The sequence below is a fragment of the Crassostrea angulata genome, chromosome 1 (genome assembly GCF_025612915.1).
Source record: "Crassostrea angulata isolate pt1a10 chromosome 1, ASM2561291v2, whole genome shotgun sequence".
Taxonomy (NCBI): domain Eukaryota; kingdom Metazoa; phylum Mollusca; class Bivalvia; order Ostreida; family Ostreidae; genus Magallana; species Magallana angulata.
The window spans coordinates 56004710-56027869 of record NC_069111.1 but is presented as its reverse complement, the minus strand read 5'-3'; the positions used below and the strand labels follow the sequence as shown (position 1 = coordinate 56027869).

General features: G+C 35.6%; 2 protein-coding genes across 4 annotated transcripts in view; one reads left to right on the top strand and one right to left on the bottom strand.

The window, feature by feature from the left end:
* Window positions 1–158: 158 nt before the first annotated feature.
* Window positions 159–2989, bottom strand: LOC128166464 (turripeptide Gsp9.3-like). The gene is made up of 3 exons (XM_052831648.1): window positions 2839–2989; window positions 533–653; window positions 159–271 (listed from the first exon to the last, which is right to left on the bottom strand). The coding sequence occupies exons 1-3, from the start codon at window positions 2873–2875 to the stop codon at window positions 199–201; spliced, it is 231 nt and encodes a 76-aa protein (XP_052687608.1). The 5' UTR covers window positions 2876–2989; the 3' UTR covers window positions 159–198.
* A 2392-nt stretch (window positions 2990–5381) lies between these two features.
* LOC128185488 (macrophage mannose receptor 1-like) overlaps window positions 5382–23160 on the top strand; it is a 30744-nt gene continuing 12965 nt past the window's right edge. For 2 of the 3 annotated variants that reach the window (XM_052855074.1, XM_052855081.1), the window contains exons 1-27: window positions 5390–5548; window positions 8330–8487; window positions 8746–8891; window positions 9114–9229; window positions 9415–9514; window positions 9755–9881; window positions 9994–10091; window positions 10510–10625; window positions 10899–11028; window positions 11259–11341; window positions 12317–12442; window positions 12884–12991; window positions 13490–13648; window positions 13738–13820; window positions 14267–14414; window positions 15448–15489; window positions 15807–15977; window positions 16271–16387; window positions 17307–17420; window positions 17766–17993; window positions 18403–18557; window positions 19744–19857; window positions 20132–20250; window positions 20614–20759; window positions 20978–21174; window positions 21903–22033; window positions 22601–22653. In XM_052855074.1, coding sequence (XP_052711034.1) covers window positions 5479–5548; window positions 8330–8487; window positions 8746–8891; window positions 9114–9229; window positions 9415–9514; window positions 9755–9881; window positions 9994–10091; window positions 10510–10625; window positions 10899–11028; window positions 11259–11341; window positions 12317–12442; window positions 12884–12991; window positions 13490–13648; window positions 13738–13820; window positions 14267–14414; window positions 15448–15489; window positions 15807–15977; window positions 16271–16387; window positions 17307–17420; window positions 17766–17993; window positions 18403–18557; window positions 19744–19857; window positions 20132–20250; window positions 20614–20759; window positions 20978–21174; window positions 21903–22033; window positions 22601–22653 — 3355 coding nt within the window. In that variant the 5' untranslated portion in view covers window positions 5390–5478. Of the gene's footprint in view, window positions 5549–8329; window positions 8488–8745; window positions 8892–9113; window positions 9230–9414; window positions 9515–9754; window positions 9882–9993; window positions 10092–10509; window positions 10626–10898; window positions 11029–11258; window positions 11342–12316; window positions 12443–12883; window positions 12992–13489; window positions 13649–13737; window positions 13821–14266; window positions 14415–15447; window positions 15490–15806; window positions 15978–16270; window positions 16388–17306; window positions 17421–17765; window positions 17994–18402; window positions 18558–19743; window positions 19858–20131; window positions 20251–20613; window positions 20760–20977; window positions 21175–21902; window positions 22034–22600; window positions 22654–23160 lie in introns of all 3 variants that reach the window. The other variant, XM_052855085.1, reaches the window with a different exon arrangement.

The window sequence follows — 23160 nt, the reverse complement described above, 5'->3', positions numbered from 1 at the left end:
ATAGACCGGTTGTTTTGCTTGTCCCTATATTTACCGACCGTGTTTCGTTCGATTAGCCTGTTTGGCGGGTCAAACCAAAAGTATCAGGCTGTTGAGGTCTGTTCCCAATCGCAACTTTTAGGGCCTGCTTGTTCCGAGAAAAGAAAACAACGGAGAAGTTTATTTTATTCCTTTATATAGAGATGTGAGAGGATCACTCTAACAAGGTCCGGCGTGTACGGCATGGAGGGCGTGTCCGTGTCCGGAACACTGGGCCTTGGCAAACTCACAACTGTAGAATCAAACAGGAAATTCCGTTACGTCAAACACAGCATTAAAAAAGTAGAATAATCAAAGTACTGTAAGTACTTGATGGAACTACAATGCATGCTGAAGGTATATGCCAGTATGAATATAGTATTCTGATTGAATTGTAAATTATTAACTTTATTTATGGTTTAATGAATGGATACCAAAGAGAAAATATCACATACAAAGACAACAATCGGCGTTCAAGATATAAATTGGCTGACTGATGTTGATGGTACCGTACCTGTTGTGATAGGTGACTCCGTCGGAACCACAGACTACTTCCGTCTCAAACGTGGAGCAGTCCTGCTGAAGGACATGGTTACAGAGATCGGAGCCCTGGGGAGGCTTCTCACACTGGACAGCTAAATCAAGCACCAAAATAAAATTAATAAAATGCTTTCTTTAGTGATTCATGCGGGATATGAATGTAATGACATAGCAAATTACAGAAAAATAAAATTGTATTTGCTGCAATGATCGCTACCTTCATAACTCGCATGGATCATCAAAGAAAGCATTTTATTATTCATATTTACATCTTTCTTTTATTATTATAATGATCACAAAAAAGTAAGAAAAGTTAACTAAAATATTTCTAACGTACGTATTACGCTAGATAAAAGAAACAGCTAAATCGTCTTCTATAATGGGAATTTGAGTCTGACGTCAACATGATTATTTCGTGGAGTCCGTGATTTTTCTTAGATCGATGAAGGTATTAAACAATCGATAAAAAGGGCGTGCAGGTCTAAGTCTTGTCAGTTTCAACAGAGCTATGAATTGCAATCGATTTTGGTTAGAAATAGAGGGAATCATACTTAGTGGATGTTATTATAAACTAATTAACGACAGATCCTTGAAGATATTCTCACACTGGACAGCTAAATGGAGTACGTAATAAGAAACTTATCCTTAACTATATGGTATTCATTTTTATATACAACCTAAAATAATGAAGAAACTTTTCTGGGAGCTTATCTTACTAGACTGCTACTTATAAAGTACGAATAGAAAAATGCATGATATTATGTGTAAATACATTTATGCATAGTATACAAAATACCGCTAAGTATATCAATGCAACATTGGGGGACTACACACTATTAAAATGTCTGACCATGTCAGTTTTAAAACATAATAAGGTAAAAAACAATTGTAGAACGAACATGGCTACACTACATCCATGAACAGATGTTTATAATCACCATGTGTATACATGTATATAGCGAGGAGCAACAGAGAAATCGTCAATAACCTGGGATGTTTTTATGTCTGTATAAAGTATCTAACTGCATGGGATTTCGTACAAAATTATTCAGTACTATTATCAAACAACAAAAGTGACCTGCAATTTAGATGGTTTGTTGAACTAATTTGACTGAAGTATTTACGTGTACTTTTATCTTTATTGAGTCACGTTCTGGCTGGTTGGGACTCAATGTTTAACAGATGAAGTTACAACAGAAGCTGGGTCTTCTTAGTACTCGGGTACCCACACTGACTTACATCGATAACCCACTGAGGGACCCGGCTACAGAGAGTTGAACTGGCTCTAAAGTACTGTTACATATACAGTGGGGCCTCAGATATCCGGACGCCAGATAACCGGACGCTTCAGTTTACGGACGATTTTATTTGGGAACATATTTTTTATACGTTATTTTGTCTCATTTATCCGGAATTCCGAGTTCCGGATCCGGACGGTCTGTTTTTACCACAAAACACTGATTCATTACTAATCTTGCTTCATTTAACCGGACGATAAAAATTGATGATATCCTACTCAGAACAAAAGATTACCCCTGTCAAATAATTTTCACACCTTTTTTACGTGCTAGACCCTCATGAGTAGCTTGTATAAACACACTGGCTTTCCAAATCATTTTAAAAAATTGGAAAATTGCGAACTACAGTGTATCACACACATATCACACTTGGACACAAAGAATTTAGCTAGATTCGGTTATCATTATTGTCCGGTTAACATTTTATGACAAAATAATAAAATAAAGCAGAGTTCTTTATATTTAAAAATGTTCATATCAACAGACAACTTAAGCATGTGTTGCTATATGGTATAAAAGACAAAAAAAACTAGTATCAACACTGGGAGACGTTGTATACAAATACATTATCATTCATGACAACAATAGACACATTTCAGATATCCGGATGCCTCACCTATCCGGACAATTGAACTTGGGAACGTAAGCGTCCGGATAACTGAGGCTCCACTGTACAAGAGATATTGTTTTGTTTAACAATAGTCAAGTTTATTTTATCACATATCTTCAGTCATGATGCCCATCGATTTCTATTTTACGGTTTGTGGGTAGTACCGTAAAGCTATATCGTTCGAAGTAAATATTTATGATCAACATATAATATTACTGTAGCTATGACGTATTGACATATATATCAAATATATAACATATTTTTTGAGAAGTGTCTGACTGTCAATAAATATACTACCGATAAGTATATAATAACTATAAGTAGTACCTATGAATGTATAATTGTACTTATAGACTTAAAACAATGACTTACCTACAACAACCAAAAACAGAAGGACAAAAGCTCTCATCTTGGTTTATGGGGTTTTTTTCTGATCGGAGAGCGGTGCGTCTTATCTCCCGTCTTATCGCTGTTATAGACCAGTCAATGTCATTCTGAAGGTCATGCCAATCACGGAACTTGGTCAGGCCGTTCGTGGACTGATCAAATCAATCATGCTCGTTACGTAAAGAGTTTAAGACTAGGGGATTTGCCCCGATACAATTAACTACATGAAAGAGAAAGCAATTTTTTTTTTGCCAAAAATGATTGAAACATTGTAAGTTTGTGTAATTTAAAAATGAAAACACTTAAAAATTTCATTATTTAATGTATGTTTTTTCAAAAAGTTTATAATTTTTTTCCAATTTATGGTACATATATCGCGGCCTTATCTTTTCTTTGTGACTCAAGGATCTGAAGTCAGGCAAACCGAGAGATATGGACCATGATTGTATATAGAAGAAACCTTACCGATACCTTGTGTGAACTTTAACCATTAATAAAATAACACCAAAGTTAGAAACCAGAGATAACCAATTTATAATTTCGCAATCTCACTATTATGGTAAATACGTTTTATTCTAATTTCTAATCGACATATTTATCATCTTCATCTATGATTATTAGCAATGCTAAGCGATTTTACACGAGCATTCACATAAACACAATATGTAGATTATAAGGTTAAAATTGAAGCTATAAAACGATTCCCTGGCGCACACCAGGGTTTACTTAATATTTAACAAGATCCAAGTAACAGATAACAGACAAAGATAACGGGATTCCATTTGTTATGCTCACATGTAGACGTCTTGTACACATGTGCGGTTGCACTATGTTTTGTTTTTTTACACCTTGTGTCAACTTTTCAGAATGATATATTTAAAACGTTTCAAACAACTCTATATAAATCATGATCAAAAAGATTTAATTAAATCGTACTTTTTCATGAATGGACTTTGTAGCAATTATTTTAATTCGATAATGCGGGTCCTTGTATTTGCAAACATGCTCAGGTGCAGTGGCCCAGTTATTCACATCAATGTGTACCCAGAAACTTTTACGTGTACTCATCGTTCTCAGTCCTTTAGGATGTATATTGTATTTGTTTACTGGCGTTGCATGAATTAACTACATGTCGCCTCCTCATGTCTCCATACCCACCCCCACCTCCACATTCACACGATTTCTGTTTACAACTTTACGTACTGCTTTTTGAATGTTTAAAACATGAGAGAGAGAGAGAGAGAGAGAGAGAGAGAGAGAGAGAGAGAGAGAGAGAGAGAGAGAGAGAGAGAGAGAGAGAGAGAGAGAGAGAGAGAGAGAGATGACCAGACTGAAACCTAAAGAGAGAGACAACAAATAGTACAGAGAGAGACCTAATGCATAGCACCGGTCGATCAAGTACCGAATTCGTCTACCATTCAATTTTTATGCGTTGCAGGGTGCAATATATGGTAGGATGGAAAGTACGCGTGAAACCATAGTCTGGGACCACAAAATGTCACAGAAATGTTGACGGACCAGAGAATACAGTACTAATTAAAATTATAATCAATATCAGTATGGTTGATCGACCGGTGGGAGACAAGACAGACAACCATCTGAGGGAGATACGGATCTTCTTGGCCGAAAACTGATTAAAGGAGCATGGAAGCTAGAGGAAATTTCGAACCCAACCGTTCAACGTTGCGATCAAAGCTTTTTTGTTTTGTAATGATACGTTTCGAATTATTCCAATTTTGTTTGAAATTTGAAAGTTTACAAAAAAAATACCTCCTTCAACTTTACATCTATAAAGAACTTTTAAAACGTTTTGTATCGCGTTTTTTTTTAAATATTTATTTATCCAAAATATTGACAGACGAACGAAGAAACAAGATGTCATTTCTTACAGAGAGTGGTCATTTTTTTGTTTGTTTAATTTTTATTTGTTTGTTTGCTTTCTGCTTAAAAATACATTTGGTTTGCTTTAATGCCGCGTAGGTTGTTCTCTGAGAACCAAAAATTTTTTAGGGAGAGTCAAGAGCTATATCTATATACATGTAGAAGAAATGGAGTTGTGTTTGTTTTTGGTTGATGGCGGGTCAGAGGGTTGTTGACAAATACTGAACAAAAGTCAATCAGTCGTACTGATACAGTATATACTACAGTAGATATATCTTACACAAGTCCAGGACGAGGGCGTTTATCTGTAGATCAGTACTCTGTAGCGGGCCGTGGTAGATGGCGCTGGTATCGTTATCTTCGTGGTACTTTGTATTGTAAATATCAGCATCATAGTTTGGGCCGGGGCATCGAATTGGGGGCCAATTTGGGAAAGTCTTAAATTTTCGTAAATCAAAAAAAAAAAAAAAAAATTTAAAAAAAAAAAAATCGTAAGTATTGGAAGACAAGAAGTGTGTTCATAAAACGCTATTATTTCTTATTTCGAATTTTCATCTAATCTACATATTTTATCCGTTTGTTGAGGAAGTTTCCCCTCTGTTCCCTTCTGTGCATGAAGTCCAAAACTCGTGCAAATACATGCCTGTAATTCATACTCCTCCTCTTTATTTGTGCTGCATGCTGTGTTGTATACCTAATGGAGATACTTGATGGACTAATTACTGATTTTAATTAGTTTTAATCATGCATTTCAAACCAGGATCTAAGATTCTCATTTGTCTGTCCGTCTTTTTTCTACAGTATTTTAATTTCGGTAAGTCTAATATTTCCATTTCATTGTATTGTCATTTTGTAAAATTTAAATTTGTTGTCATGCTGTAAATTTTGTATTTACACCCACCCAGTAAATTCAGAATTTTCAACATGACAATAATGTTTTCTTCTTAAGCGCCATATATGTATGCAATCACGAAATGGGTCAAAAAGAGAAACGATAGATTGTTTACTTTGAATTTTAAAAATGAAATGCATGCGATTTTCATAGTAATCTGCGATAGCAATAAATGAATTTATCTATATACATATCTTCTTTGAATAGTGTTTTAATGTATAATTCTACGTACTACTGTCAACCTCATTGCGTGTGGTTTTTTCTCTAATATCCCACGTGGATCTTGATTTGAACAAATTAATGCAATTTCATATACCATGCATATATGATATATCATAATATTTTTTTTGCATTTTTAAGCTTTTGAATCATATGTAATTGTGATTATTTCATACTTGATTGTCTGTTCGGGGCTCTAAGTAAATTAGAATTTAATTCTCTGTCCTGCTCTGTGATTTTAATAATTTTGATATGACATGATTTTAAATCACTTCAAGATTTCTTTTTTATTTTATGTCATCCTTCAGAGTTTGATATAATACATGTTACTGCGCGGATCCAGAAACGTGGGTGTCGAGGGCCCAGGCCGAGTTGGGGGGGGGGGGGGGTGCCCGAAGCCTATTTTCTGGAATTTTGAAATTCGTGAATTTAATAAATAATTTTCCAAGGGGTGGGGTATGGGAGTCAGCCCCTTCCCATATCCCTCTATATCTGTGCATATTATAAAAGGCTGTATGATAGGGGATGCTTCGTCTAGTGGATAAGCGATCCGGGAATAATATTTCCATTCATTTTTCTTCATGTACTATCTACAAATTAAGCTTTCCTATTTTGTGTCTGCAAGTCTTATTTGCGCTCAATCGTTAAAAGGAGGCCAAAATTGTGTAATTTAGCTTAGTAACTCAGTCAGTTGCATGCATATAACAATTTTTGAGCTTTGGTTGATGCAAATTTTGTGTTTATGTTGATTTTGTCACAACAAGTTGATTATGTCGACGTCATTTCAGAGTACTGATGCATGATGCACTTGGTCGCATTTTAGACTATAATGTAGTTACAAGACTCGTCATTGTTGTGTAAAGCGCAGTTTAACTCAGAGATAAAGTTTATCTTCTGCACCATAGTCTATGAATTGCCTCTATATCATTACGACAGCTATGAGATAGTCTGTGTCAACCCTAGTGAATTAATGTAACGTTTAACTATATAGTAACATTTTTAAAATTCCATGCCCAACATTTCACTTCATTGTCATTTTTGAAGACAAATTGTACTCAGTAGTATCAGTAAATTATTTGTCTTGCTTTTGTGTCAAATTTAAGAAAGTTAAGTTGAAAGGTGACTTAAAATTGAATATTTATAGTCTGTCCCAAGTTATTGCTTCCATCGCTTTTTGATGATTTTTAATAAAATTACACATACCTGTGAAAGAAATACAGCTGAAATCGTTAAAAGGGAATATATCCAAGATATTTTCATTGAATAATTATCCCTTTCCTCTCAGAAAAATTCACAGGAGCGAAAACAGATTCCTTACGGAGATTTATAATGGGGAATGTTTACATCTTTTCTCCATTCGGAATACACTCGGAATACATCCCGCAATTTTTTAACGTTATCATCCGGGCTTATTAACTGATTAATGGCTGTTGCAATGCAAAATCTCCGTAGACTTTCAATTTCGGGATGTGTATTGAAACCTGAAGCGGTAGAGGGGGCGTTTCAAAACAGATAATCTGGACATTTTTTATATTAGTGGATGAACGTAGTTTGAGCACAAAGGTATTTACTATTATTGAAATATCAAGCAAAAAGTGGTGGAAGCAAAAACTCGGGACAGAGTATAGTCAAATTCTAAAAACAGTTGCAAGTGAAATTGGAAGCTTTAGCTCGCTATCCCTCTCTTCCGTTCCAGATGGTGAGCTAGCTGACTTATTTTGTATCTTTAAGTCTTTGTTATTGACTGTGGGTAAAATGTTGGTATGTCCATGTATGTGGGGTCAGTAGCACTGTATTGTAGATCAGTGGGTTATATTATGATAATCTAATCTCGGTCACACAAATCTTGATTGGAGTACAACCCCAGGACCTGATAGCAATGGCAGACTGGACTTCAAGTGTCAAAGTTTGATCTTCCTTTGTATCACAGATATTGAACCTTACATATTTATTTAACAACTAGTATTGAGATGTTTTTTTTTTTAAATTATGAAATGTTTTCCAATACATGAGTTTAAAATGTTGTAAGTGTATTGGTAAATGTACTTCCTGTATTAGTATGACTGTTTATTTCTGCATGTGCAAATTTTTTCACTTTTGATTCAATGCACATTTGATATTTTTGCATTTTGGGCGGGGGGGAGAGAATTTCTGAATTATTTGTCAATGAGGAAAATGCAAAAATGTAACTCATCTTTGTTTGTTGATTTTTTATGATTCAAATAAAACAGGAAATTTATTAGAATAGCAACCTGCCAAGAATTTCAGTTACTTTTGCACATACTTGTAAATATACTGGTTTATCTGCAACAATTTAGTCCTTTCTAATTTGTATTTGATGTGCCCCCCCCCCAAAAAAAAAAGAGAGAGGGGGCTAAGTTATTCCAGCTGGTTACATGCATTTATCATTCTTAACTTGGATCTCTAGTCATAAACAAAATCTAGACAATAAGACAAGAATAACAACAGGTTTATTTGTTTCAGTATCTTCGACTAATCAGAATTGTCCTCTGTACTGGACGGCCTATGGTAATGTTTGTTACCGATTTCGATGGGTGAATCTCAAGAGTTGGGTGGAGGCAAAAACATGGTGTGCAGCACAAGGAGGAGACCTGTTAAAGCTGGAAAATGCTGCAGAAAAAGTTAGTACCCCTATATCATCTACACTTGTTGTATGACTTTCCTGATGAGGGAAACGAATAAAATGAACAAGATCCGTGATGTGGACTTGGGATTGACAAATAAGCACCAGCCTAAGTACAAGTCTCGACACTTGGAGAGCAACTTAACCTATTAGATTAATTATATTTAAGCCATGATGCAATCAAACTTTTCTTTTGCATGTGTAGATTAGGCTTTTCTTGTTTCTGTATTTTTCACGATTTTCCCCTTTTTTGTAGACGTACATTACAAATGCCATCCGCAACCTCAGACAGCACAACCATTTGAGCACCAGCCTGAAATGGTGGACCGGGATGAACAACAAGAACCCCAAATCGCAGGCCTGGGTGTGGGGGGACAACTCTCCGGTAGCACCTGTCATCATGTGAGAAACACTCCAACTAATTTACCCTCTCTACCCTCCCCAATTACCAGAATATGGCCAAAGAAAGAATGGAGGGTGAAGCTTTGATTTTATGTTCTGAAAGAAATCTCCATCATGCCATGATGACAAACACAATAATTGTCAAGGGAGATAACTTTTAGACAGATTATATCTACATGTTGTCGCTGACCTAATTAATGGCTGGTTATTTTTCAATTCCAGAAGCTCCGCCCACCTCCACCAGTCTACGACGGACCACTGCGTGTACGCCAGCGAGACAGAACTAAGGAACCTTCAGTGCTGGCAGAAGGCGGCCTACATTTGTGAGAGACCTAGAGGTATCTATCTTTGTATTTATTTTCTTCTACATTGTTCTAACATTGAAATCCACAACTCTCACTCAAATTTATTGTGTTTGTGTCTTGTATCAATACTCAGTGATTGATTCAATGGAGATATAAAACTTATTCATTAGTAGCCAATTCAGCCATTATTATTTCATAATACCCCTGTCGTTTTGTAGGAACCCCTCTCACTTGTGATGCAACCTCTGGATGGCAGCAATTCAACAACTTTTGCTATCAGGTCCACCCAACAAATCCTCAGACATGGGCAGGAGCAGTGTATGTACCTGTAGATCTATGTAAGAGAGAGAGAGAGAGAGAAAGAGGAGAGAGAGAGAGAGAGAGAGATGGGCAGAGAAAGGCAGTGTTGTTAGGAAATTCTGACTTAGGTGGAAAAACAATAAACCTAATACCAGAGACAGAGACAGATAGAGACATACAGGGAACAGTAATTTATTGATTTTATCAGCAATGTTTGCTGTACTGGATGGAATTAATTTGATAAGTTTGCTTTTGTAGACAAGTGTGTTCCAGGAACGGTGGGGATTTGGTGGAGATTGACAACAACCAGGACCAGACCGTGATTCACGACTTCGCGCGGAATACTCACAAACCATTGTGGACCGCCCTACATAGTGTACAGAAGGTCGGCAGAAACATGAATATTATCAGCTGATTGTGTCTTCTGTAGATAATCTGTTTATCCTATGTATGGAGTGGTTGGTTGCAGTGTCTGATGAAGCTTTGTTTGATTTCAGGGTACCACCAACTCGTGGCAGTGGCTGAATGGGACCGTACTCTCCACCAACCCCAGTCTGCAGTATTGGGCGAATGGTCATCCCCCAGTCCTCAGGAGGTATGCTGCTTATTTACAAATTTATGCTTAACTTCTTTTTGTCTAGGTCCTTGGAATTGAAAACATTTTTTTCTACATTAACGTGACTGGATTAGAAACAAATACAAATATAACTGTACTGTACATATTTCATTAACTATTATCCATTTAATTACCATTTTTATCATGTAAATGCCTCAATGTATCAATCCTTAGAATATGCAAAACAGTGTTCAGTAAGTCAAAACACAGTGCAGTACAACATAAGTGACAACAGGCATTAATTGTGCCATAACTTCAAAAAATATATTCTATTTTTTGATAGAATTTTGTTGAATGACATAAAATATAAATCTAACATAATTTGAGAAAATTCTGTTAGATCTCGCTTTGTCTTTTCACTGAATCACTGACCATTAGAATGAATTCTTACCTTCAGTAATGCAATGAACAATACCTGTGTCTGGATGAACAATAATCAGCCAGATTATCACAAATCCTGGTCCACCGACAACTGTAACGTCAGGAAGGGCTATGTCTGCAAGAGACCTGAAGGTGAATTTCTTTATAGATGTAGTCACATTTCTGTAGACATTGTGCAGTTATATTCTGAAAATCAGTTGTGTCCTGCACTGTTGACCCAATATATGTATGTAACATTGTAACAGAGGACCCTCTAATTTTAATAGGGAAAACCTTTGTGACCATGTAACCTGCAACACAATGGATGCTCGCTCTCTCTCTCTCTCTCTCTCTCTCTCTCTCTCTCTCTCTCTCTCTCTCTCTCTCTCTCTCTCTCCATAAACTGATGCACGGATTCTATTTTAGGAGTGTGTATGCCGGGCTGGGTACCCCATCAGAAACTCTGTTTCCTGTTCAACATCCGGTTCAAGTATAACTGGTTCCAGGCCAACAACTTCTGCAGAGCCTCCGGAGGAAATCTGGTCTCAATATATGGGTAAATTTAAATGATGCAAGAGCTTAATTACATATGTATGCATCTACCATTATATTTTGTTGTGACAAATTATGGTAATTTAGAACCTGTATGGAAGCGTTCTGTTGCTGGTTAAGTTATGAGAGCTATTTGCCAATGCCTATTGATCCTAATCTACTGGATCATTGGTCTCTGTTAAAAAATTTAATGAATATATACTTTGACTAACAATGTATTGTTGTGTTTATTAGGAGTACCTTCACCAATTTCGTGAATTCATACCTGGACGAGTTACAAACTGCAGGGATTGACTCTTTTTGGATTGGTCTCACAGGTAGGTAGTCAAAAAGATCAAACCATTCTTTTAATTATTTAATATTGGAAATAGTCTTCTTTTTTTATAAGGCCTAACAGGTTTGTTTCTGCTTTCAGGCTGAAAAAAATTAGGGTCGGTATGTCGGCTTTTTTTTTTTTTTTTTCCCTCTCCATCTGTTCAATTGTGCATATTAAACCATTTATCTATTAAACTGGGTAAAATAAAAAAAAACCCAAGTATTTGTTGTCATTGTTTAAATGATCTGAATACAGATGAACTTTTTCCCCGGCTGGTGGGAACATTTCTCGAGCTCAACTGGCACAACATGCTGCCATCTGTAAATAAAAAACATCTACACAACACTGATGACATCTAAATAAGTTTTATAAGCATTTTTACGACTTAAATTCAGAGGAAACAATTTTTAAATCTGATGAAAACGAAATTTTAACAAAAAACGGATAAAAACGGAAATTTACGAAAAAACTCGAAAAAAAATTTTGGGTCGGCGGGTTTAAGTTAGGGTCGGTCGGGAAAGCGGAAACAAACCTATTTTTTTGTTAGGCCTAAAGGAAAGTTCATTTCATATGTAGACAATCATACTGAGGATGTAGCATATATATGACATAAAAGAATGTTGTATAATTGTTTATCTGATCAAAAAACATATTCTGACCTGGATTTTTGGTATGATTATTATTTAAAAAATGATAAAGTGTTGATAATGATAGTGTAAAAGTGGTTAAAAAGTGATTAAGTGTTGATAATAATACTGTAAAAATGGTTATTTACGCATCAGGGAAATTTACACTAGTTACGCAGTTAGCTTAAAACCACGTAAAATACCACTGCACGTGTGGTGAAAAAATCAAAACTTTAGAGTGCTTATATGTTTCACCATAGAAAACGTGTACTTGACCAGCATACATAACCAGTTTTACAGTATAAATTTTGGTGCAAAGTATACAAAATTCTGTTTAATTTTTTTAACAGACAACAACAGAACTGGTCCATGGATGTGGACGAATGGTGGGAATATCGCCCACTACCAGCACTGGCCGGGGAACCACGCCGCCACCAACACACCCAACCGACAGGACTGCTCCTTCATCAACACAGGTCAGAATCACAGTACTGAGAGTACTGGCAGGTCAAAATCACAGTACTGAGAGTACTAGCAGGTCTAAATCAAAGAGGACTATGATATCATTTTTAGATGTTTATTAAAAAAGGCAGAAAAATCCAAATATAATCAAATCATAATTTCACTTTTGGTTCATAATTCTATGAGCAGGATAAAATATTGATATATTCTTAGAGAAATGAAAGATTTAGGGTACTTATTTGTTTTTAATCAAAGTGCTTACCAGAATTTTACAAATATTATGTAATCCAATAACATTTAAATATATACTGAGAACTATGGCAGCAAGGTATGGAATTACAATTTAATTTAAAACATGTAATAGGATATAGTACCAATATCCTGTTACAAACCAACAAGATATATATAGAAGATCCCTATATCTGTAATCGTTTTCTCCTTCTCTCCTTCTCCAGCTGATGGCAATGGATATTGGAGAACCACCACAAACTGTGTGGCCCAGAAGGCGTTTGTATGTCAGATTCCGATGGGGAAACAGGTCAAGCCTGTGACCACCCCTAGACGTAAGTCAGTAGGATGTAGGAAAAGGTATTGGTAAAATTCTAAAGGTTTTAAACAGAATTAGAAATGATAAAGCTTGTTTTACTTGGACTAGGCTTTGATTTGAACCCAGCCCCAGGACTTATAGTGGGAGGTATAGCTATAAAGGTTAAGTGATATCATATTTTTGGAATCATAAGAATTTGAATTTGGTATAAATTTTATGGATAAATGGCTTAACCCTTCTTCTACAAATTTACATCCTCAGTGAATAATGAAACATAGTTTTTATTTGTTATTTATTCAAACCACTCCATGAAATATTATTCCCATGAAACTCTGAAAAAGTTGCTTTACTTTATTTGGCAAATATGAATGTTAATGATTTCACTGTTATCAAAAATACCCAAAAAGTTATATGGCTAGATAAGTATTAAGTAACTACTTTGTACATGCGTTAAAAAAATCATTAGATACACTTAGATCTCTATCATATTTTCAAAGATAACATTCTTTTACAGCCCAGTTCAAATGTGACGGGCACTGGGTACTCTTCAATGGAAACTGTTACCAGTTTAACGACACCAAACTAACCTGGCTAAATGCTCGCACGACCTGCCAGGGGATGGGAGCAGACCTCGTCACCATCAACTCGGCCAACGTACAGTCCTTTGTCCAAAGTAAGAAATCTTGTCATCTTCATATATTTTTTTGGTTTTTAAATATTTGGTAACATAATTGAATGAGTGTCACATTGGTCATGTTTCAGGGCAGTCGCATGGTAACGAGTACTGGATTGGACTAAACGACAGAACACGGGAAAGATCCTGGCAATGGCTCGATGGAAACACGGTCAGTCAGTCAGTCTCTCTCTCTCTCTCTCTCTTAATCCATACTTTTATTTGTTTTGATTCTTAACTGTTACATAAAATCATTTTTAATGAGAGATTTTTCAAATCAGTTGACTTCATTGTAGACAAGAGAGTTAAGTTTTGATTATTACCACACCCTATGAATGGTTCAAGGTCATTGTCAGCAAAGGGTCAACAGTTAAACTTGCTTCTGTAATATTTTGCAAAAGTCAGATATAATTACAAGCATTTCACAAACTCATCATGTAATTTCTAAGGTGCAAAAAATATTTTATTTTCAAAACCAGGGAGTAGAATAGATTTATGATAAACATTTTCAAAATCTTGCATTTTTCACATGATGGCAATACTTTTTATACCAGATTGATGATGGATTTTTTTTGTTGACCTTGGGCCATTTTATACTTCGTTTTTTTTTTACCTCAGGGAAGTAAATACTACAACTGGAATGCCCATGAACCCAACAACCTGGGGACAGAGAACTGTGTGGAAATGAACTTCATGAACCACGCCGGCAAGTGGAACGACCGCCGCTGCTCCACGCTTGTCCGCTTCATCTGTCAGAAACCCGCCAGTAAGAACTACTACCCAAAAAATTGATGGCTTTAATCTTCAAATAAAAGACATAACATCTACAAAAATAAGTAGTTTGAAGTCTGATAGTGCTGTTTTAATCAAGATGTTCATTTTATAACAGTTCTTTTGACTTATCAGCAGCTTTAATATATCTATAATACAAGATGTAAAATCTAAAAAAGTTTTTCAAATTCTGTTAATGCTAAATTGAATACAGTGGGGCCTCAGATATCTGGACGCCAGATAACCGGACGCTTCAGTTTACGGACGATTTTATTTGGGAACAGATTTTTTTATATGTTATTTTGTCTCATTTATCCGGAATTCCGCGTTCCGGATCCGGACGGTCTGTTTTTACCACAAAACACTGATTTACTACTTATCTTGCTTCATTTAATCGGACGGCTAAAATTTGATACCCTGCTCAGTACGAAAGATTACCCCTGTCAATTAAGTTTCACACCTTTTTTACGTGCTAGACCCTCATGAGTAGCTTGTATAAACACACGGACTTCCCAAATCACTTTCAAAAATTGGAAAATTGCGAACAACAGTGTATTAAAAACATATCACACTTGGACACAAAGAATTTAGCTAGATTCGGTTATCATTATATTGTCCGGTTAATATTTCATGACAAAATAATAAAATAAAGCAGAGTTCTTTATATCCAAAAACGTTCATATCAACAGACAACTCTAGCATGTGTTGATATATGGTATGAAAGGCAAAATAACCGTAGTATCAACACTGGGAGCCATTGTGTACAAATGCATTATCATTCAAGACAACAATAGACACATTTCAGATATCCGGACGCTTCACCTATCCGGACGATTGGACTTGGGAACGAAAGCGTCCGGATAACTGAGGGTCCACTGTATATTTCTTTTTATTAAAAGAAAATTAATGTGGTTTTTATGCTTATAAACTTGATTGTATACAAGTATTGTGCTTTGAAGTATTTTTCAAAGTTACTGTTGATCTGAAATAATAGGAATCTTGTTTAATTCAGCATTTTTCTTTTGCAGGTAATGCCCAGCTACCTGTTACTGTTTCAACAACACCAGCCAGTAAGTTAGATTAACATTCAAATTAGTTAACTCTATAATTACCCAGTTCCAATGGAATCATTAGATGGATATTGTAACTGACCCTTGTGTGTTGGGGAGTTGAAAGGTGTGTGTTATGGAAGTAGTGATTTACCTGTCATGTGTCTTTGTTTTGCTCTGTTTTGGGCTCACCTGGCTGTCTGGTAAATAGTGATTAACTAAATTGAAATTTGATGCCAAAAAAATGATATTTTAATTTCAAAGTTATATTTCCCCTTAGCTGTCACTGGTGAGTAAAATTACTGTACAGTAATTTAATGTAATCTCTGTGCATTCAGTGCCGATCAGCGCCCGCTGTGGCCTGAACTGGGAGGAAGATCCAAACTCCAACAACTGCTACCAGTTCTTTGACAAACAGCTGGACTGGAGTGACGCCAGGGAAATCTGTCAGAGTAATGGCGGAGATCTGGCCAGCATCGAGTCCCAACAAGAGCAGTACTATGTGTCTGGTGAGTGAATTGGGGGATATCCGGAGGAAAAGGACCAGTAATTCATCAGGGATAAATAGACCGTTTGAAAAATTTTATAAATTGAAAGAGAAATTTTTATAATCGGAATAAAAACAAGACAGACGAGTGCTAGAAATATACTTAATGTAACAACAGCTGGTAGAAATATATCTTAATTTTCCTGTTGGTCTGATGTCTTTTTGAAATGATATCCACAAATCAAATTAAAGTCAACTACCATGTTTTTTTCTTATGTTTTTTTACATCAATTTACTAGTACTTTCTCTTTTCAGCAAAAATCCGCAATTTGAATTCTGTGGCAATGTGGATTGGGATTAACGACCGTGGGACAGAGAACAGATTTATGTGGACGGATGGTTCACCTGTCGCATATCTACACTGGGGAAATGGTAAGGTTAAAGGTCAAGGGGACTAAAGCTCTGTTCTGATTCACAGGTTGTGACACAGATTTTGTAGCTTATGTGAGATGTATTAACAGATCAAGCGCTTGATATAAGTTCCGTGTAGTTTTAGTATTGATAGCTGTCTCTCCACCCAATCAGCACACTGCTTAGTTACAAAATTTAATTGGCATTTGAGTAGATTTGATGAGGTTCTAAAAATTGTTATAACATCAAATATTTAAAAAAAAAAATGATTCCATTGTTAGTTTTTGTATATATTTAAATTGGCTTTTTCCTATCAGTTTTTGAAAAGAAAACATTTTAATGAGAGTGAGCATAATCATATTTGCTCCAACACAATTTTTTGATATGATTTGCAAAAGATATACTGTAAACTAACTTTAAATTTTATTCGCGTACGAGATATTTTTGCAAGGTTCATCGTTGAAATATTTCTCGCCGCAAACCAGTCCTCCAATGTCTTTGGTAAATAAAAATTCTCTTTCGATAATCCACATTTGAATTGCAAAATTAATTGCTGCGAACCTGTTTTTCTTTGATAAATCGCTAAATAAATTAGCCACGAACAAAAGTTGGTTTACAGTATGTGAAAATGGGTTTAGAGCAACATTTCTTCCAGTCCTACTGTTGAATATGAAGAAAAACTGATGAATTTTACATGTTTTTGCAAAAATGCAGGATCTTCAGGCCATTTACGTGGCATTACATAAGCTCAAAAAATGATCAATGTTGTGAAACTTCTAGATTTTTGAAATTATACAATGTATTCAGTTTTATGTTTAATCAAAATGTCTATAGACAAGTATATGATATGATGTTTTTTCAAATTTGTTAAAAATGGGGGCAGAAATTAGACCTTATTGAACCAGGTTGTTTACTTGATTAAAGTTTTCATTTGTTAAAGGCGAGCCTAACAACTACCGACATAACGAGGACTGTGGCGCCATCTTTACGACCACGTCCTACTGGAACGATTACCCCTGCGCTAATAGGAACGGCTTCATCTGTAAAAAACAATGTAAGTGTTGTGTGAGTTAATGTGAACCTTGTTTAAGTGTGGCAGACTGGTATGTAGTTTGACAGCAAATTAATTGTATGGGATTGTAGAATACGGTAAATAGAAATGTCATAGATTTCCATCACTTTATCTATATCATGTTGAATGTCCCTCAGACTTTATCTAATATTATAATAGTCATATGTTTATCAGTATATTTGTTTACTTTGGATTCATTTAAACTAGGCATGATATATATTTTTTTGTCAAATTGTTCTAATTGAAAGCCACATTTTTGTTTAGAAAATATTTTTACAAAATATCATACACCTAAAACAATGAGACACCTTTTCTTTGTGTTTCCAGCAAATCAGCGAACCACGACCACTCCTCCCCCTCCGGTGGTCACCAAGGCAGGCTACGTGATGGGCTGCAGCGCCCCCTACAAACCATTCCAGGGCAACTGCTTTGCCCTGTTTCGCGGGCGGCTGAACTGGGCCACTGCCAAGACCCGCTGTCACTACCAGGGGGCTAACCTAGCAACCATCAACAATCGGGAGGAACAAAACTTTGTCATGACTCTCATACCAAAAAGTAATTACATGCAACGTTTTTTACACAATGTCTCTTATTTGTTACCTAGCTTAATATCATTTATGTTCGGGTATTTCTTTACTAATGAAAATACAACGTACATGTATGCCTATTTGCTTGTACAGAGCAATTCCAAAATTTGTTTTGAAAATGCTGTAGCATTGAGGGTATTTGGAAGATAAAAAGGATCATATATAATTTAATTACTGTAATAAAAACTTATATTAACCAATCATTTTAGGATTTTGCATACATGCATGTATATGAGTCATAAATAATGTGATAAAAACTTAGTATATTAACCAATCCATTTAGGACATTGTATACATGAGTGTATGTGAGTCATATTGACCAATCTTTTTGAGACGTGGCATGATGTTGTAATTCGGTTCTGATTATTCCTACACAGCTGGCTATGGATACTGGATTGGACTGAACGATTTGGCCAACGAGATGACGTTCTTCTGGTCCGACGGCAGTCCAGTGGTGTACACAGACTGGGCGGCCGGAGAACCCAACAACTACGGCAGACGTCAGGAGGACTGTGTACTGGTGCTCCGAACGGTCAGTGAGACAGTCGTGTAGATAAGCTGATTGGTTGAAACATTAATCAGTGACAGCGAGTCCAAACGGCCTGCGACCCTCTAGAGGGCTTTTTAATTGATTTAATTCCTGTTCTACATCTGATGGAAAAATAGAACTTTTATTCTTTTTTCCATGTCACAAAGTTTAGGAAAATGGGGTGAATGTGTATGAACTTAGATATTTGCGTCTGTCATTCTGACTCATTGCGATATAAAACATGCTGATAAGGAACAAGCTTATAATGAATTGACACTAAATATAGTGAAATGATGTTCATTCCCTGTGGGTTTAAAACATATTATGGAGATTTTTGGGGTATAACAAGTTATGTTTATAACAAAGCAAAATCACCCATCCCTGGCACTTCAATATGAGCGTTTTTATTGTATTTTCTGCGTATGGTATTTTTTGTGATACTATACAAAAATTACTGGATATGCGGTATAGTCACCATTACAGTTAAAGGTGTTCATTTGATCATTTATCATAGGTTTTTAATGAATTTAGTCACTATAATGTAGATTAAGGTAACTCCGTACCTATAAAATTATGGGTTCAAAGTTAAAAAACTTAACTTATTTTAACTTATTGGACTTACATTTCATCAAAAAATAAATAAAATATATATGTATCCGTACTATTTAAGATGTAAGGTAATAAAAACCTAAGGCTGAAATTAATTATCATCTAAATATCACACCTTTTTTTGTTTAAAAATTAAATATAAGTGGATGGATAATTGTTTGCCTATTTAAATTTCATTGCTTACTATGCCAGAAAACTAAAATTAATTTAAAGAAAAGAAAAAATTGTTCACTTTAGAAAAATTATAGCATTTAGAAATATCACTTAGAGGAAAATAGAAAATAGTTATTTCCCTTTGTCATTATTGAATTATGACGAATATAAGGATGAAAAATGCTTATTAAATATCTCCAAGTAAACAATGATTTGAGTTTTTGATGTGCACCTATAATAACATAGAAATTACAAACTTACTTGCAAGAATTTTAATGAATTAATGGTTTATGTAAAATGTATGACGTCACAGGAGGGTGGATTTACTTTAATTGGATAAAAATGAATATGATAATGAATTTTTTGGTGGACGTTGAGTTTTGATATTTTGCATTCTTTTATATATGTGCTGTTCTTTCTATCACAGAATGGTCAGTGGAATGATGCTATCTGCCAGAACCCTGCCGACGGATTCATCTGTAAGAAACCAATGACCTTGATGTCTGCCACGCCGGCCCCTGAGGTCGTGGGCTGTACCTATGTAAGTCACACAGGTGTTCTAATGTACGGTATAAATCGTGGGGTGTACCTTTGTAAGTCACACAGGTGTTCTAATGTACGGTATAAATCGTGGGGTGTACCTTTGTAAGTCACACAGGTGTTCTAATGTACGGTATAAAGGCAAAACTCAGCGACACTGTTACAGTCAGAAAAGCAATTGTGAAAATCATGCAGATTTTACAGAAATTTTGAAGATGAATTATATGAATCAAAATTATTTTGATGTGTACATAAAGAACTTTGCTTTTTTGCAGCCATCGTATGGGTATGGTAGCTTCTGCTACAGATTCATCTACCAATCAAAAACATGGAAGGATGCTCAGACAACATGTGTCAATGCTTTCCATGGATCATTGGCTGCCATTAATGACAGGTCAGATTTCTGATGACAGTAGTTAACATGAAAGAACACTTCAGTCCCTTGTTCTTGAAAGTTTATATTCTAATGATAAATAAAATCATCAATTTTACCTATTTTCCTTGTTGCCAAAATCAAAGGTTAACAGTAATAACAATTAAATACACTCATAACAGTTACTTCAACTATTCTCATGATGGAGTCAGATTCATTCTACTCATCTTAAAAATTGTATAATAATTATAAGCTTTAACTGATATAACATAATGTGTTATATTGATTCAAAATTAATTTTCTTAGGTGTCTCGCAATATTTTAGTGTGTTTTACTGTTATCAATTACAAAAAAGTATGTAAATCCCAGAATGCTTTGTGACAGGTTCACTGAGGCTTTCCTGTCGGCGTACATGTCCTACCAGACGGACAACTACTGGATCGGACTGTCTGACACCCAGACCCAGGGCACCTACCGCTGGATCAGCGGAGTTCCAGTCACATACAGCAACTGGATTGCTGCCCACACTGGTAAAAAAGATCATTCAAATACTTGATCTCTGTATATAAAGGAAAATTTGCTCACTAAAATAAATCATTGCAAATGGTTTCTGAAAAGACCAATTGAAAATGATTCGGCTGTGAGTGTTTTCAAATATTACCTAGATTCTGATCCAGCATGCCTTACAGATATTGAACTTTTTAAACATTCAATTCTCCAAAATCATAATACTGGCTTATGTTTACAGGAAATGAGGTGGGAACCTGTGTTAGTCTGACCCACACCCACCCCAAGGGTCTGTGGCAGAACCTGAACTGTACAGAGCAGCACCACTTTGTGTGTCAGTACCCCCGGCAGGGCTACACCACCCCCCAGATCACCACCGCTGCTGCCAGCCTGCCCTGTCCCCCCTCCTACAGTGGCAACCAGTCCTACTGCTATAAGGTACAGGATGAGAGAATCGGAGATCAGTGCATTAATGAGGAATATAATCATTTTACTATCTAGCCATTTCTTTGTGGACTAAAGTTTATTATTTGGCAGAATGTTACAGTTCAAATAATTTTTTCACTATAATAATGATATAAAATTCTTCAGAGACAAAATTGTCATCTACAAATATAGCCCTTTCCTACAAGATCCTTCAAACTAATGGCCTTTACTTACAGAGAGGTTCTTTGAGATGGTAACCAACCTAATGATGTTGTGTTTACAACAGTGATATTATTGAATTGTTTACAGGCAATGATATTTTGTTGCATTAGTTTTCGGTGATGATAATTCATTGTTTTTATAGGAGGTGATATTCTGTTGTGTTTACAGGCAGCAATGTTTTGTTGTGTCTACAGGAGGTGATATTTTGTTGTGTTTACAGGCAGTGATAGTCTGATGTGTTTACAGAAGGTGATGTTTTGTTATGTTTACAGGAAGAGATATTTTGGTGTGTTTACAGGCAGTGATTGTCTGATGTGTTTACAGGAGGTGATGTTTCGTCATGTTTACAGGTTGAGATATTTTGGTGTATTTATGACAGTGATGTTTTGTTCACCTGTGATGATACTCTGTTGTGTTTACAGGTAGCAATGTTTTGTTGCGTCTACAGGAGGTTATTTTTTTGTCAGTGGTGATATTCTGTTGTGTTTACAGAAGGTGATATTTTGCTGTGTTTACAGGCAGTGGCTCTGACAGACTCCAGTCAATGGCTGTCCTTTGATGCCGCTAGGGACTATTGTCGTGGGGTTGGGGGTGACTTGGTCAGCATTCACAGCGCCGGAGAGAACTCATTTGTTCAGAATCTTGTAAGGTAAGTGTATACCTCTGATTAAGTTTTTGTTGATCAACATTATCATGCCTGGCATGATTGGCTTGTGTTTCAGCTCAATTATTCTCAATATTTTTAAATTTTAAAAAAGAATTTAATGTTGTTTGAAAAAAACCAGCAGTCAGTTCCAAGAAACCAGAATTGATTTTAAAAACCTTTCATGTTTTTTTTAATGAAAACCTATTGAAAATGATATAAATTTTGATAACAACATGTAAATACAGTAACTTTGATATCTCAGTCATCCATATTGTGAATACTATGGTTTCATTAATATTCAAGGGTATCATTTTTCAAGGATAAAGTGAAAATCACAGTTTCAAGGATACGTCAATTTGTGGCCAATGACCCTAACAATACACAATGTTAGTAAAAATTGCACTTCAATGAACATTTAGTTTCTTGCCAATGGATAAACTTAACGATGAAACCCATGAAAATTGGTATTCAACAAATATTAATGAAACCACAGTAGCAAGGAAATTGCAATGCATGTTAAAAAACAAACACCTGTTTCTGAATGAATAAATTAAACATTTTTTTTACAAGGTCATCTCCTGTCAGTATCTGGATTGGATTAAATGACAAAGCTGTAGAGAGAGGTAGATCATCATCATCATCATCATCATCATCATCATCATCATCGTTGTTGTCTTTGCTACTACTATGTGTATCATTTTTTAATTATCATCAACATTTTCCCCTTCCTCCATGCTATCAACCCATTTTTCTATTTTTTCCTCATTTTACAGATATCAAGGTTCCTTTTCATCATCATCATCATCATCATCATCATCATCATCATCATCATCATCATCATCATCATCATCATCTATCCATCCCCCATTTACTCTTTACTTACATGCTTCATCATCATCATCATCATCATCATCATTTATCCATCCATTTACTCTTTACTTACATGCATCATCATCATCATCATCATCATCATCATCATCATCATCATCATCATCATCATCATCATCATCTATCCATCCCCCATTTACTCTTTACTTACGTGCGTACTCTTTATGGGGTAGATTTTCTGTTAGGATTTGAATACATCTTAATATGATGATTTAAGTGTTTGTGGTTCCCGTAGGACACCG

Bases quoted from the DNA above. Each gene is read 5' to 3' on its own strand.
- LOC128166464 (XM_052831648.1), bottom strand. From the start codon at position 2,875: ATGAGAGCTTTTGTCCTTCTGTTTTTGGTTGTTGTAG. The intron at 654-2,838 runs GTAAGTCATTGT...TGCTTGATTTAG, and splicing joins TCTGTTTTTGGTTGTTGTAG to CTGTCCAGTGTGAGAAGCCT. The intron at 272-532 runs GTACGGTACCAT...TTGATTCTACAG, and splicing joins GGAGTCACCTATCACAACAG to TTGTGAGTTTGCCAAGGCCC.